This window comes from Choloepus didactylus, chromosome 1 (assembly GCF_015220235.1).
Source record: "Choloepus didactylus isolate mChoDid1 chromosome 1, mChoDid1.pri, whole genome shotgun sequence".
Classification (NCBI taxonomy): Eukaryota; Metazoa; Chordata; class Mammalia; order Pilosa; family Megalonychidae; genus Choloepus; species Choloepus didactylus.
In genome coordinates, this window is record NC_051307.1 from 195,917,478 (window position 1) to 195,930,780 (window position 13,303).

General features: G+C 42.0%; 1 protein-coding gene and 1 long non-coding RNA gene across 2 annotated transcripts in view; one reads left to right on the top strand and one right to left on the bottom strand.

Annotated features, from left to right (window-relative positions):
- Positions 1-3,402: 3,402 nt before the first annotated feature.
- LOC119543632 lies at positions 3,403-11,666 on the bottom strand. Its single transcript, XR_005218671.1, has 3 exons — positions 10,619-11,666; positions 7,700-7,944; positions 3,403-3,732 (listed from the first exon to the last, which is right to left on the bottom strand). It is a non-coding gene; the product is annotated as an uncharacterized LOC119543632 (long non-coding RNA).
- The window catches only part of ABHD5 (abhydrolase domain containing 5, lysophosphatidic acid acyltransferase), a 40,022-nt gene continuing 37,685 nt past the window's right edge, over positions 10,967-13,303 (top strand). Inside the window, exon 1 of the mRNA XM_037848507.1 lies at positions 10,967-11,093. Within this exon, the coding sequence (XP_037704435.1) occupies positions 11,050-11,093 (44 nt within the window). The 5' untranslated portion in view covers positions 10,967-11,049. The remainder of the gene's footprint in view (positions 11,094-13,303) is intronic.

Sequence of the window (13,303 nt, forward strand, 5' to 3'; positions counted from 1 at the left end):
CAAAGACTCCGCTAAAAGGGGAACATAGCTAAGCAACACTTTCAAGTCTTAATGGAAAAGAGTTTTTTTAAAAGCCCTAAATTTAGCTATAAAATGTATATTCATCAGCACAGCTAAAAAAGTAGTTCATAAACTGATTTGTAGTATCTCAGAAAATGAACAAATTTCAAAACCAGAGCAGGGTTGTAATAATTAGGGTTGTGTTCTGGGTTCTACAGAGAAACATAATTGACAGGATACACACACACACATACACACATATATACATACATATATATGTAAATATTATAGGAATTGGCTCAGGCAACCACGGGAATGGGCAAGTCAAAATTCCATAGTGCATGCCACAAGTGGAAACTCCAAAGGTTTCAATGAATTCCCCAGGAGAAGCTCAGTGGCTGAAATAGAGATAGAAATTCTTTCTGTCTGCTGAAATCATCAGTTCTCGCTCTAAGGCCTCCAACTGATTGGATGAGACTTCTCTCTTTGTTGAAGGCAATCTCCTTTGTTGGTTATAGATGTAATCAGCCATAGATGCAATCAACTTACTGATGATTTAAATCCACAAAATATCCTCACAGTAACAATCAAGCCAGTGCTTGCTTGACCAAACAACTGGACACCACAATCCAGCCAAGCTGACACATGAACTTAACCCATTACAAGGGTATATTGAAATTCTCAAAGCTAAAATAATCTGTGATAGAGCTACAAGTCCTCTCTCCTTCTGGATCATCTACTCCATTACTTTCTACCAAACTGTGTCCCTCTTTCGCCTTCAAAACTTGTTTAATAACCGGGCTGGTGCTTACCTGGATGTGTTCATTTTATTGATCACTGAGCTACTCACTTATGATTTGTGCTGTCTACTTCAATTAAAAGAAAACCCAGCTTTATTCAAAACTCACTTTCAAGAGTCATTATCATACATGCTGATCTCATACAGGTCGCTGTATCTTCCAAATGCTTAAATATACTTATCTGTATATATTATAAGATATGTGTGTTGCCTTTACCGAAAGTTACTATACCTTCTTTGTCAACCATCTGTGTATTTTTAGTTTGTATTTATTCAGTTTTTCCTGTGAAACCTTAATTTCTTTGTCATCGCATTTGTAACTCTCCTATGTTGAGGTACTCAGTGGTGTGTTTGTTAACCAGCTCTCAAAAAAAAAAAATAAAAACAAAAAAATAGTAATACCCCTGATTTGAAATAATTGCCAATTTCTGTGGTGTAACTACTACTGCCATGGTTAATTTCAAAGTTCAAGGTTTAACAATCAGCTCAAAAAATTCCTGAGTATTTAATAATCGGTTCTCATGAACCAACATGATCCAGCTCTAGTCACAGAGCTGACAGACCAACATTTTCACTAACTGCTTATTCATTCATACCACACAAAGTTCTTCCAACTGAGGGCACAGACAATCATAACATATTTCAGTGTGGAATCAATGATGGGTGAAAATTGTTCACTCTGTGCAGCCCTGCAGAGCTAAAGCTAAATAAGCCAATTTGCTGAACTACTAAGAACAAACTATTTATTGCATCTACAAACAGCTATTTCCCACTTGTCAAGAAACGTAGTAGATCCAAGACACCAGTTGCTGTTTGTTCTCTACCACAAGTGCAGATTAAACAGAATGGTTATTCAATAAGCTGTATTAAACTGAAGAAGAACGCATTTTGAAAGGGTGAGAAGGCGATTAAACAGGCAATATTAATGTCAGAGGGAATTATGGGTATGAATAAGTTCTGCTAGTGTGTAAACCTGTCCCTGCTACAAATGTTCAGTGGCATAAACAATGACAACATAGATGGGTTTTGTTCTTAGAAGCTCAAAAAAAACAGAAAGGCGACTGAAATTTTCAATTTCAACATTTTGGAGTATAACACTTTTCTTAATCTATGGGGATGCCTATTATTTCAGCATGGACTGATTATAAAAGAACACCCACAAGAGATATAAAAATTAAAAGATCTGAAATATGGTGGGGAAAACCCTTTTCAAAAACATTGATTCTGCTAAAAATAAAAATCCACAGCTATTCTATTGTTCTAATTAAAATGGAAAATGGAGGGAAGGAATATTCTTAAAATTCTCTCCCCAAATTATTATCACTTGAAGTTTCCTCAGGCCAGAGGACAAGACTGGAACTGAATGTTAGCCCCTTCTTCTTCTCCCTTTCCTGTATCCCCTTCCCCACAATTACATTATAGCTTGAAACTGGACAATCATTTCTATGGCTTTCTTCTTGATCTTAGTCAGGGCCTCCTAAGGAGTCATGAAAACTTAGAAGGCTATCAGGTACGAATGAACCTGGGTATTATTTCAAGGGTCATGACTTATCTGATTTTTGGTCACATGTTGGAGAGATTTGGACCTGTTTTACCTACAGTGTTGGAACTGTGGTGACAGAGAAGGTTACAGCATTATGCAACTCTTAGTATATTTCACTTGTAATGTCCTTTTTCTTTCTCTTACATACATGTCTGTGCTAATCCTACCACCCACATCTGCCCTTTCCCTACTTTTCAGCTTTGTTAACCTCTTTTGCCATAGTGGGTTATGACAGTAGACTTCTTGGTGAAAGTTTCTCTGAGGTAACTAAGTCCTATTGTAATGGTATATAAACCATCAAGTTATAATTCTTTTACCATTCTTAATCCAAATTTCATGTGTATAATTAAATAAAAATGAAAACAAGTGTCACAGTTTGGGTTCTCCAGAAAGCAGTATCTGAGACAGAGTTTAATGTTCAGGGAGTGCCCTGGAGATCAACACCTGAGGAAAGGAGGTGTTCTAGTTTGCTAATGCTGCTGGAATGCAAAACACCAGAGATGGACTGGCTTTTATAAAAGGGTCTTAAGGCCATAAAGTGTCCAAGGTAATGCATCAACAATCAGGTACCTTCACTGGAGGATGGCCAAAGGTGTCTGGAAAACCTCTGTTAGCTGGGAAGGCATGCGGCTGGTATCTGCTCCAAAGTTCTGGTTTCAAAATGGCTTTCTCCCAGGATGTTCCTCTCTAGGCTGCAATTCCTCAAAAATGTCACTCTTAGTTGCTCTTGGGTTGTTTGTCCTTTCTTAGCTTCTCCAGAGCAAGAGTCTGCTTTCAACAGCTGTCCTCAAACTGTCTCTCATCTGCAGCTCCTGTGCTTTCTTCAAAGTGTCCCTCTTGGCTGTAGCTCCTCTTCAAAACATCACTCACAGCCGCACTGAGTTCCCTCTGCCTATCAGCTCATTTATATGGCTCCACTGATCAAGGCCCACCCAATGGGCAGGCCAACACTCCATGGAAATTATCCAATTAGAGTCATCACCCACAGTTGGCTGGGGCACATCTCCACAGAAACACTCCAAGAATTACAATTTAATCAACACTGATAACGTCTGCCCACACAAGATTATATCAAATATAATGGCATTTGGGGGACACAATATATTCAAACTGGCACAGGAGGGGAGAAAGTGAGATGGGGGAGAGGGAGAAGTTGAGCTGTGATACAGACTCGACAGCCTCAGCCACAGAGACTGGTATAGAAATGGCTCATCAGAGTTGTCTGACTCTGGGTCAAAATTACTGGGCCTTTATACTTTGCCGCCATCAGTCATTATATATAGGTCTTACCCTGAAGGTCATGTTCTTAGGTGAGGTTGCTCTCTGGAGCTGAGGCATTTCTTGAAGTGACTGAAAGACGGAAGCTGTTCCACTGAAACACTCACAGCAGCTGAAACAATTAAGTCTCTTCTTGATTTGAGCATTGCATCTCCATGTCCACCACATGTCTCATTACCATGAAAAATAGCTATAATGTTCCACACATCTTACATCCTTTATAATAGCATAACAGTCTACTTGGCAACATGTTAAAAACTATTTGTGACTTCAACAAATGGTGCTGGAACAATTGGACATACATAAGCAAAAAAAAAAAAAAAAATGAACCTCAGCCTAAACCTCATACCTTATACAAAAATTAACACAAAATGGATCATGGACTTAAATATAACATGTAAAACCACAAAACTTTTAGAAAAAGACATAGAAGAAAACATTGGGGATTTAAGGTTGGGCAGAGAATTCTTAGACTTGACACAAAAACATGATCCACAAAAAGAAAAATCAATAAATTGGGGTTTGTCAAACTAAAAACTTTTGTTCTTCAAAAGCACATGTAAAGAGGATCAAAAGACAAGCTACAGATGGTAGAAAATATTCACAAACTATGTATCTGACAAAGGACTAGTATCTAGAGAACAAAAGAATTCTCAAAACTCAACATTTAGAAAATGGGCAAAAGACACAGACATATATTTCACTGAAAAGGATATACAGATGGCAAATGAGCACATGAAAAGATATTCACATCACCAGCCATTAGGGAAATGCAAATTAAAACCACAGAATGACTAAAATTAACAATAGAGACACCACCAAATACTGATGAGGTTGTGGAGAAACCTGATCAATTATACATTGCTGGTCAGGATATAAAATGTTAAGGCCCTTCTGACAAACAGTTTGGCAGTTTCTTTCAAAACCAAATATGCAACTATCATATGACCCAGTAATTGCACTTCTGGGCATTTATCCCAGAGAAATAAAAACTAGTGTTCACACAAAAACCTGTATACGAATGTTTATGGCACCTTCATCTATAGTATCTGAAAACTAATGGAAACAACCCAGATGTCCCTCAACAGGTGAATGGTTAAACAGACTGTGGTACATCTAACCATGGAATACTCAGGAATAAAAATTAACGAACTATCGATCAACACAACAACTTGGATGAATCTCCAGGGAATTATGGTGAGAGGAAAGAAAGTCAATCCCAAGATTACAAACTGTATGATTCCATTTATTTAACTTTCTTGAAATGGAAAAATAATAGAAATGGAGAACAGATTGGTGGTGGCCAGGGGTTAAGACCTGAAGGGTGGTGGTATGCAGGAGGGAAGTGGGTGTTGTTTTAAGGGCTATCTGAGAGATCCCTGTGGTGAGGGAAGTGTTGTGTATCTTGATTGCATCAATGCAATATTCTGGTTGTGAAATTGTATTACATTTTGGCCAGATGTTACCACAAGGGAAAACTGGTTAACAGGTAAATGGATTTCTCTGTATTATTTCTTACAACTGTATGTGAATCTGTAATTACCTCAAATACAAAGTTGGTTTTGTTTATCCTCTCTAGCGTGTACTTATTTTTTATTTCATTAATTTCTGCTCTTATAATTTCTTTCCTTCTGCTTTCTTTGGGTTTAATTTGCTGTTCTTTTTCTACTTTCTTAGGCTTGATACTTAAGATATTCAGATCCTTAACCGGATACTCAGCCAATCTTCTTTCTTAACATAGGCACTTAAAGCTATCTATGCATTTGTGCATAAGTTTAGCTACATCTCACAAATTTTGATAAACTGTGTTTTAATTATCATTCAATTAAATTGTTTTCTTATTTCCTCCATAATCTTTTAGTTTTATTTTATTTCAAGGGTTATTTAAAAAGGTATTTCTTAATTTTCAAATATTTGGTAGTTTTCTGATTATTTGTTATTGATTCTTGTTTAATTCCACACTTTTATTATTTATTTTAATCCTTCAACATGGAGACTTGTTTTATGGCTTAGCATATGGTTAACTTTTATTACATGTTATATGCGCACTAGGATTGTGGATTTGCCTATTTTTCATCTTAGTTGTGTCAATTTTGTGTTTTATGTATATTGAGGCCATACTATTAAATACATAAATATTTGCCTCCCTTTGAGCTGGTTTCCTTTATCATTCATTATCTCTTGAAATGCTCCTTACATTAAAGTCTATTCTGTTTGATGTTAGTATAACCACATGCATGGGTTATGCATGAAAAATAAATAAATAAATAAATAAATAAATAAACAAACAAACAAACTTTTCTCACATATTGAGAAATCCAATTGTGGATAGTCCAGGCCTGGCACAGTTTTTTAGCTGAACACATTTATATCCTGAATATAATTGGGATGTTGTTAATAAGGAAAAGAGGAAAACAGACATTGGATATAACTAGCTGTGTTTGCTGTATCATTTATTCGGGAACGTGGAAAAGTTTCCTGCTTTGGCTGGGAAGTTGGTGCAAGAGATATTTAAGACGTCAACACTATTTCTATGCTGTACCATGTTATCAGCAGAGCCACACTGATCAATGAGATAAGAAGAGACCATGACAAATCTATTCTTTTCCTTATGCCCCTGTCTTATTGGGCAGGGATCTGCCAATGTATGGGGTCAGATCTTCAGTTCTCCTTGGGAGTTCCAAATTATAACAATGACAGCATATTAATCTGATTCCTTGGATTGCAAATGACAGAAACCAAAACTGAACTAGCTTAAGCAAAAGAGTGCAATTTATTGGCTCCTAGAGGAAAAACACAGCTGGGCTTCAGCGATGACCTGAGCCAAGAGCTTGAACACTGGTTTTCCCCACTGGTTTGCAGGCTAGAATCTCCCTGAGATCAGCCTAGGTCTCTCAAACCAGCTGTCTCCATCAGGCCAGCGGCTGCAGAACTAGCAGATCCCCAGTATTAGCAGCCTTACCTTCTTCTCTTAGGCTCAATTTGAAACCCTTTTAGAAAGACTTCAGTTGGCCTGGCTGAGACTATGGGCCCCACCTATGGGTACAAAGGTTGGGATGGGTTCTGTGGTTGGCAGACCTGGTTGAAATGCAAGGGGAATGACAGTTAAAAAGAGAGGAAAGGTGCTAGGGAGACTGAATAGCAACTGTCTGCTAATGGTGGTGATATTCCTACCAATTCAGGGCCAGTGAGGATGTTTGTACTTTGCAGGAGCAAAGCAGACCACAAACTCTCCATCTTCGATTTCTTTTCCTCATACACTTTCCTTAAACCACTGACTGTCCAGTCCCCAGCCTCTTTCCAACCCTTTTCTGCCAGCCTTGGAATCCATGATGCGATTCCTGGATACAGACCTCACAACTCCTTTGCTTGCTTTTCTGACCTCCTGCTATTTGCATCCTGAAATATCTATCTCTGGCTCATCCCTCACACCTATTTCTTTTCTAGAGCCAATGGCGAAAGACATGGCAACTGCAGTTGGGGATCCCAACAGGCTCATTCCCTGCAACTACAACACTACAGAAACCACGAGAAGAAAATCTTCTATTCATCTCTCTTTGACTTCTTAGCTCTCTCTATCCATAGGCTCTTCAAAACCTTCCCTCCTCTCCTCAAATTTCATCTTCTAGACAGAACAGTTCCAGACTTCTTGAACATATGAAACTTCTAGAACATTTCCTCTTTGCATACAGTTCTAGTGAACAGGGCTGCTCTGGGGCTTTACTAAAGCGTAGTCTGCTGACTGGCAGCAGGAACATGTGCATCACTAGGAGCTGGTTAGAAATGGAGAATCCTAGGCCACACTCCAGAACTATGGAGCCAGAATTTGTAATTTAACAAAATCCTCAGGAAGTCTGCATGCAGACTAGAGGCTGAGAAGCCCTAATCATGTAATTTACTTCAAGGTCCTACAGATGATTAGTGTCCAGGTCCTTTCCCCTATCATGCCTTGTCTTTTCTATTATCTCTCTGCCACATGGGCTTTCCACCTGTTTGAATACATCACTTCTTTATAACCATTTTTAGAGCAATCAAGCCATAAAGGATCTCAGAAAACTTCCCTTCCTTCATGCGCTTACCTTCATTCTGGTGTGCAAGTTCTTACTTGGCAAACCTGTGATAAAGGCCCATGAATCTGTGATGGTGGTGGTGGTACTCAGCATTTCCCCTGGGGAACCACTGTTGGGGTTTAGAAACAAAACCCAATCCTGAAACCATTGGGGCACCAGTCAACCAACTGTATGGCACACTTGATCTTGGAGGTATAATGGCAGTTTTCAGTTCTTTGTGGTCTAGAGACCATGGAGGACAGCATGCAACTTGCCTTGGTGAGGGTGTAAGGGTAAATACAAAAACAAAAGAAAAAAGAAAACAGAAAAGAAAAAAAAATAATTTTCTTTGATACAAAAAATTTTCTCTGGTGCATTTACTTTAGAAAACTTGTAATTATAAGTTCTTTCTCTGAAATATATGTAAATCTTTTTCAAAGGTTAAGTAAACCTCCTGCAAATTTCACAACTCAAGAATGTTTCCTTAAGGATAGGAGCCATTTTGTGAAATGTAATCATGAAGTAAGACAATGCCCCTATCTCCCAGTTTCCTGAGAGGAGGTGACTTCAGGTGAGCTTGGCTCCAAATTGCAAACCTATCTCCAGTCATAAAGATATATTGAGAACATGTATGTAAATGGGTTGTATCTGCTTATCTACACAAAAAAGGTGGTCCTTCTTTCTGTCTTTGCAATCTCTTTAGCTTGTTGCTTGTGATGTGTCATTCTAGCTTAATGCTAATTCCATAATAAAATTGCTTTTCTTTCTCTTCTACCTCTGTGGAGAGGTTTTCTGAGTTGGGAGAAGATTTTGTTTTTAGTTATATTTCCCCCAAAAGGGTCACACCTGACTATCAGATTGGAGAGTTCAAAGCAAGTGCTGGTGATTTCCCAACATAAGTATGGTTCAACCAAAGTGACTGGTCAGTAGGTCAACTAAAGGAAGTGGATTTGGAGGTAGGGCACCAGGTTGGCTCGAAACTCTGAGAGGTCTGCTTTCTGGGCACCATCAAAGTGCAGGGAGGCAGTGATGGAGGTCTGACTGAAGCAGTGGTTGAGGTTGGTGTAGGTGGGGCCCTCAAGGCATAGGTTGCAGTGACAAATGTTATAGTTGCCCTCAATGTCTCCCAGGAAGGCACAGTCCAAGGGTTCCAGGGTGGTGTGGTGGTCAGGAAGGAACTACAGGGCTTCATCACTGACGGCAACACATGGGGGCCGGTGAACAGCCAATGGACTTCTTGCCATAGTCAAGGACAGCTCCTCTATCAGCAGCAAGGTAAAGCCTGGGCCAGAGCTACCCCCAGAGTTTGGGAAGATCAGGAAATCCCATTGCCCTATGCATAGATCTGTCAATTTCTGAATAAACTCCAGCACTGTATCAGTGATCTTTCCTTTTACAGTGCAGTGGTCACAGGCCTAATTATCTGCAGATCTTCCCTGTCAGGGATCAACTGGTCTGGATGGAAGAACTCATCTATAAGAGCAGATTCCAGGGCCACAAAGACCTCTGGAGGGTATATGTTTGCCAGTCCAGCTTTCCAAAGGTGTTGCAGGAGTGGCTGCACTCAGTACCACTGGAACAGATACTGCGCTCCAGGCACTGGAGTACTCAGCAACTTTTCTGGCCAGTATAGAGGTGCTCCCAACATAGGTATGCTCTGAGAGGTGAAATTTACAGGGGTAGTTTCTACAGATGCACTACAAGTCTCTGGCAACACCATGAATTCACAGAAACATGTTTTTATATGTCCTGCTGCTAAGATATTTTATGTATTGGATCAAATGCAATAAAAATATTTACTAGATACTACTATGCTCAAGAAATAATGAGTGGCTTTTTTTTTAAAACCACAGAAAACACCATCCCTATCCTGAAGGAACTTCCAGTGTAGTTTAAGGGATACTTGATAATACCCATTAAAAAGCCATGACAATTATGCAAGGCTGAGAATCTGAGTGCCACATGGGTGAGAGACAGGATTACAGGGGCTCAGAGGAGAGAAAAAGAGGCTGCAGTGAGGGAGGAAGAGAATCAGGGTAGGGAACTGATGAACTGAGTCTATAATAAAGGGTAATATATGAACATTAGCTCCATTAAGGCAGGACCCCTGTTTTAAACCACTGCTTCCCAGTCCATGGAACAGAGTGGGTACATAGTTGGTACCCTAAATATGAATGGATAAATGGTAGGGGCTAATATTACAAAAGCAGGTTGTATCTGTTGCCTCAAAGGCTTGAAAACAGAACAAGAAATGCTGAGATTTATAACAGATTTAAGAACTCTTAAATACCCAAACAGGACTCTTTTCACCCCTTCCCACCCCCATATTTAGAGAGAGCAGGGTGGGGGACGAGGAGGGAAGGGACTGCGGAGCGAACTGCTACACAGTGAGTTGTAGGAACATAGGCTGAGGCACCACAGAACCTTTCAGCAAATGACCACTTTATTACTTATGCAGCACAAAGGGTCCAAAAGAGCCAGGAAGAGAGTTCATTGTAGCCATTCTCCTGGGGAGGCCAAACTGCTCAGGTCAGGGTTGATGGCACCCCACTTTAAGGAGGAGAAAGACAAATCTGTGCTGCCAGGGATCGGGTATTTATACCCCGGAGAAGGGGCTGTGCCACTGAGACTTCCCACTCTGATAAGCAGCCGGGGTTGCCAGTTCTGAGTTTCCCGGTTAAAGGCATGGTCAGGCCCTTTCATCATGCCTAACGTCTCCTGTGGGCTGGGGAATGGAAACATACTGAAACAGAAAAGGAGGCTGGGAGTTGGCCTTTAAGCATATATGTCTGTGGTTTCCCCAGCAGGGGCTTTGCTGGTTTTGGTAACATCTGTAACCCCAGCTACTAGACCAGTGCTTGGCATGTCAGTAAATACTGACTGACTAAAGGGTCCTGTGAGTGGCCCTCTCCCCTTCGCCACCCACCGGTCAAACAGCACCACGGTTACCTCATTTCCATTTGCCATTGCGGAATCCGTCAGATAATACCATGACTCTTTCAGGGAAGGGTCGCACTTCAGTTCCCAGGGTACTGCCACATACCTGGCCAGTACCCAGCACCAGATGGTCAATACCAGCGGGATTATGCATTAACACAGTTATTACTGAAATTACTACACAACCCTGCCGGGCAGGTCACACCAACACCTCTAAGTTTTGACTGTCCTAACCCGTGCTCACGCCAGAAGCACGTCGGGCGTGGTGACGTAAGCTTTGCTGCCGGGCACGCGCACCGCGCGACCGCGCGCCCCGTGAGCGAGTAGGCGGAGGACGCATGCGCGGGCGAGCAGTCTTAAGAGCGGCGGCAGCGCCTGGCAGGCCAGTCGGCCTGTCAGCCGGCTTCGAGGTAGCTGTCTCCATTCGTGCAGCGACAGCGGCCATGGCAGCCGAGGAAGAGGTGGACTCTGCGGACACTGTTGAGAGGTGAGTGCGGCCGGGTGCGTTGTAGTACTCGGTCACGCGCCCTTCGGACGGGCCTGGGTCGGGTCCGGCGGGCAGCAGCAAGAATTCGTAACTCGCCTGGCGGCTAGTGGCCGCTCATGGGTTTGGACCCAGCGCAAGCCCGGCGCGGCGGCCCAAGAGAGGAATAACCCCCGGCCCGCTCTGCCCCGGGCGGCGGTCGTCAGAGCCGGGGACCCAAGGTATCTGAGTTTAATTCCGGCCGCGCTGGCAGGCCGCCTCGAGCCCCGCGTGAGGGTGGGGGACCGCCCCGTTGTTGTATAAGCGGCTCTGCGGGGCTGGCGGCGGAGGCAGGGGTGACCAGGCACCCAAACCGGGGTTTGTTACCTGCGAAGGGTCGTCTTGGTGGCAAGGGCGGCCTTGGACCCCGGCTGTGCCCTAGCGCGTCCGACAGGCGGTGACCGGCCGCCCCTGCACCTGACTGCGAGTCACGGGAAACGGCCGAGTCACGTTGCCCACTTCCGAGCCTGGCTTCTGTCTTCAGGTACGCGCCGCGCTCTGTCCGGCCTCAGGCAAGACAGCAAGTGCCTCCGGGGCCGATCCTCCCCAAAGACTGGAGGTAGGGGCGGCGCTGCCTTGGGGGAGTATTAGATGAAGATCCCAAATTCACTCTAGAAGCAGTCGCAGATGAGAAGGTGTAGAGGGGAGGAAAAGCCCAGCGTGAGGGAAAGGGGGGTATTGGGGATGTGGGTGTATGACTTTGGGTTTCAGAAAACGTTTAACTTATAGAACATTACAGAAAGAAGATGTTATCGTGGATAACAAGGTCAAAAGTAATCTTTCAAAGGGAGATGTTCCTTTGCTTCCAATTCTCCCTCTCCTCCACTCCGCCCCCCCCCCCCCGTTTTTTTGTGGATCCGGGATTAGTTCTGATTTTACTGGAGAGAGAGGAGAGAAAGAGACTCTTAAATGACACATACATGTAGAAAACCTTATGAAAGTTGGAGAATAGATGTCTAATATGACACTTATTTTATATACAAATACAGTGTGTATTATCTGACATACAAGTAGTTTACTCTTTTTTGTTTTTACATGTAACTTCATGCCCTTATTAGTTGAATATTAGTTAATCATTGGAAGAATTAAATTGCTATGAACATTATTGCCTTATTTCTCAAGGCTAGTCATTTATTTTGGAAGGTAAGCTTATGTGCTTCCCCCATGTTTGTTTAGTTTTTGACAACAATTCTTCAGATGTCTAGAGAAGCTTGCATATGAAATATAGCCTAAATGATAGAAAATAATATGGACTACCATGAAGACAGGGGCATTTGGAATGATGCCATAGAGGAAAGGTTATGAAATATAGAAACTAGGTTCTTCCCTTGAGTTTTAATTGGATGATGAATATGTGTACTGTTTTGGTTTGTTGATGAATTTCCATGTCACGTTGATGTGGAATGCCGAATGTCATAAGGACACAAGTGGGAACCTAACTAGTAGCTTTTTCCTCGTTTGGTTTGTCACAGCATTTTTGTCCCTGTCTGAGCCTGCTTTCAGTTGAACTCTTTGGTCTCAGTGTTTCTGTGGGCCTTGGGAATTCAGGGCTCAACCTTGAAAGGAATTTTTGGCTTTGAATGATGGCAGGGGGGCCATTGGGGATAGACCATACAGATCTTTAGCAGCTGACCAGCATACCCTCTAGACAGAGATGATTCTTCTTGGGACTGTCGGCACTACAAACCCAGCAGGCAGTCTTGCCTTCAATTTGCATGCTCACAATCATTTTGCCATGTGCCATACCGCCTCTGTTTTAATACTTATCACTTTATATTGTTTGTGTTGTCAATCTCCTCCACTACACTGTGTGCTTTTTGAAGTCAGCGACTCTGGGTTGTCTGCAGTAGCAGTCCAAGTGCCTAGAACAGTGTCTGGCAAGCAGTGCATACTTAACGCACTCAATGAGTTAGATAATTCCATTGAGAAAAAGGCAAAGTGTAGATAAATATGAGTAATAGGATAGCCAACAGGTACATTCAGTTATGGCCAGCATTCAAGGTTTTTTGTGTGGAGAACATTTTTGTTTTTTTATTTGAGGATTAAGAATATATTAATATTCACTGATTGAAAAGTTTTTTAGGGCACATACTATAATCTTTTTAAGGAAGAGAAATTTGATAAATAAACCCAAAAAGGGAGCTCACAGACTTTGGGGTGCAGTCACTACCAAC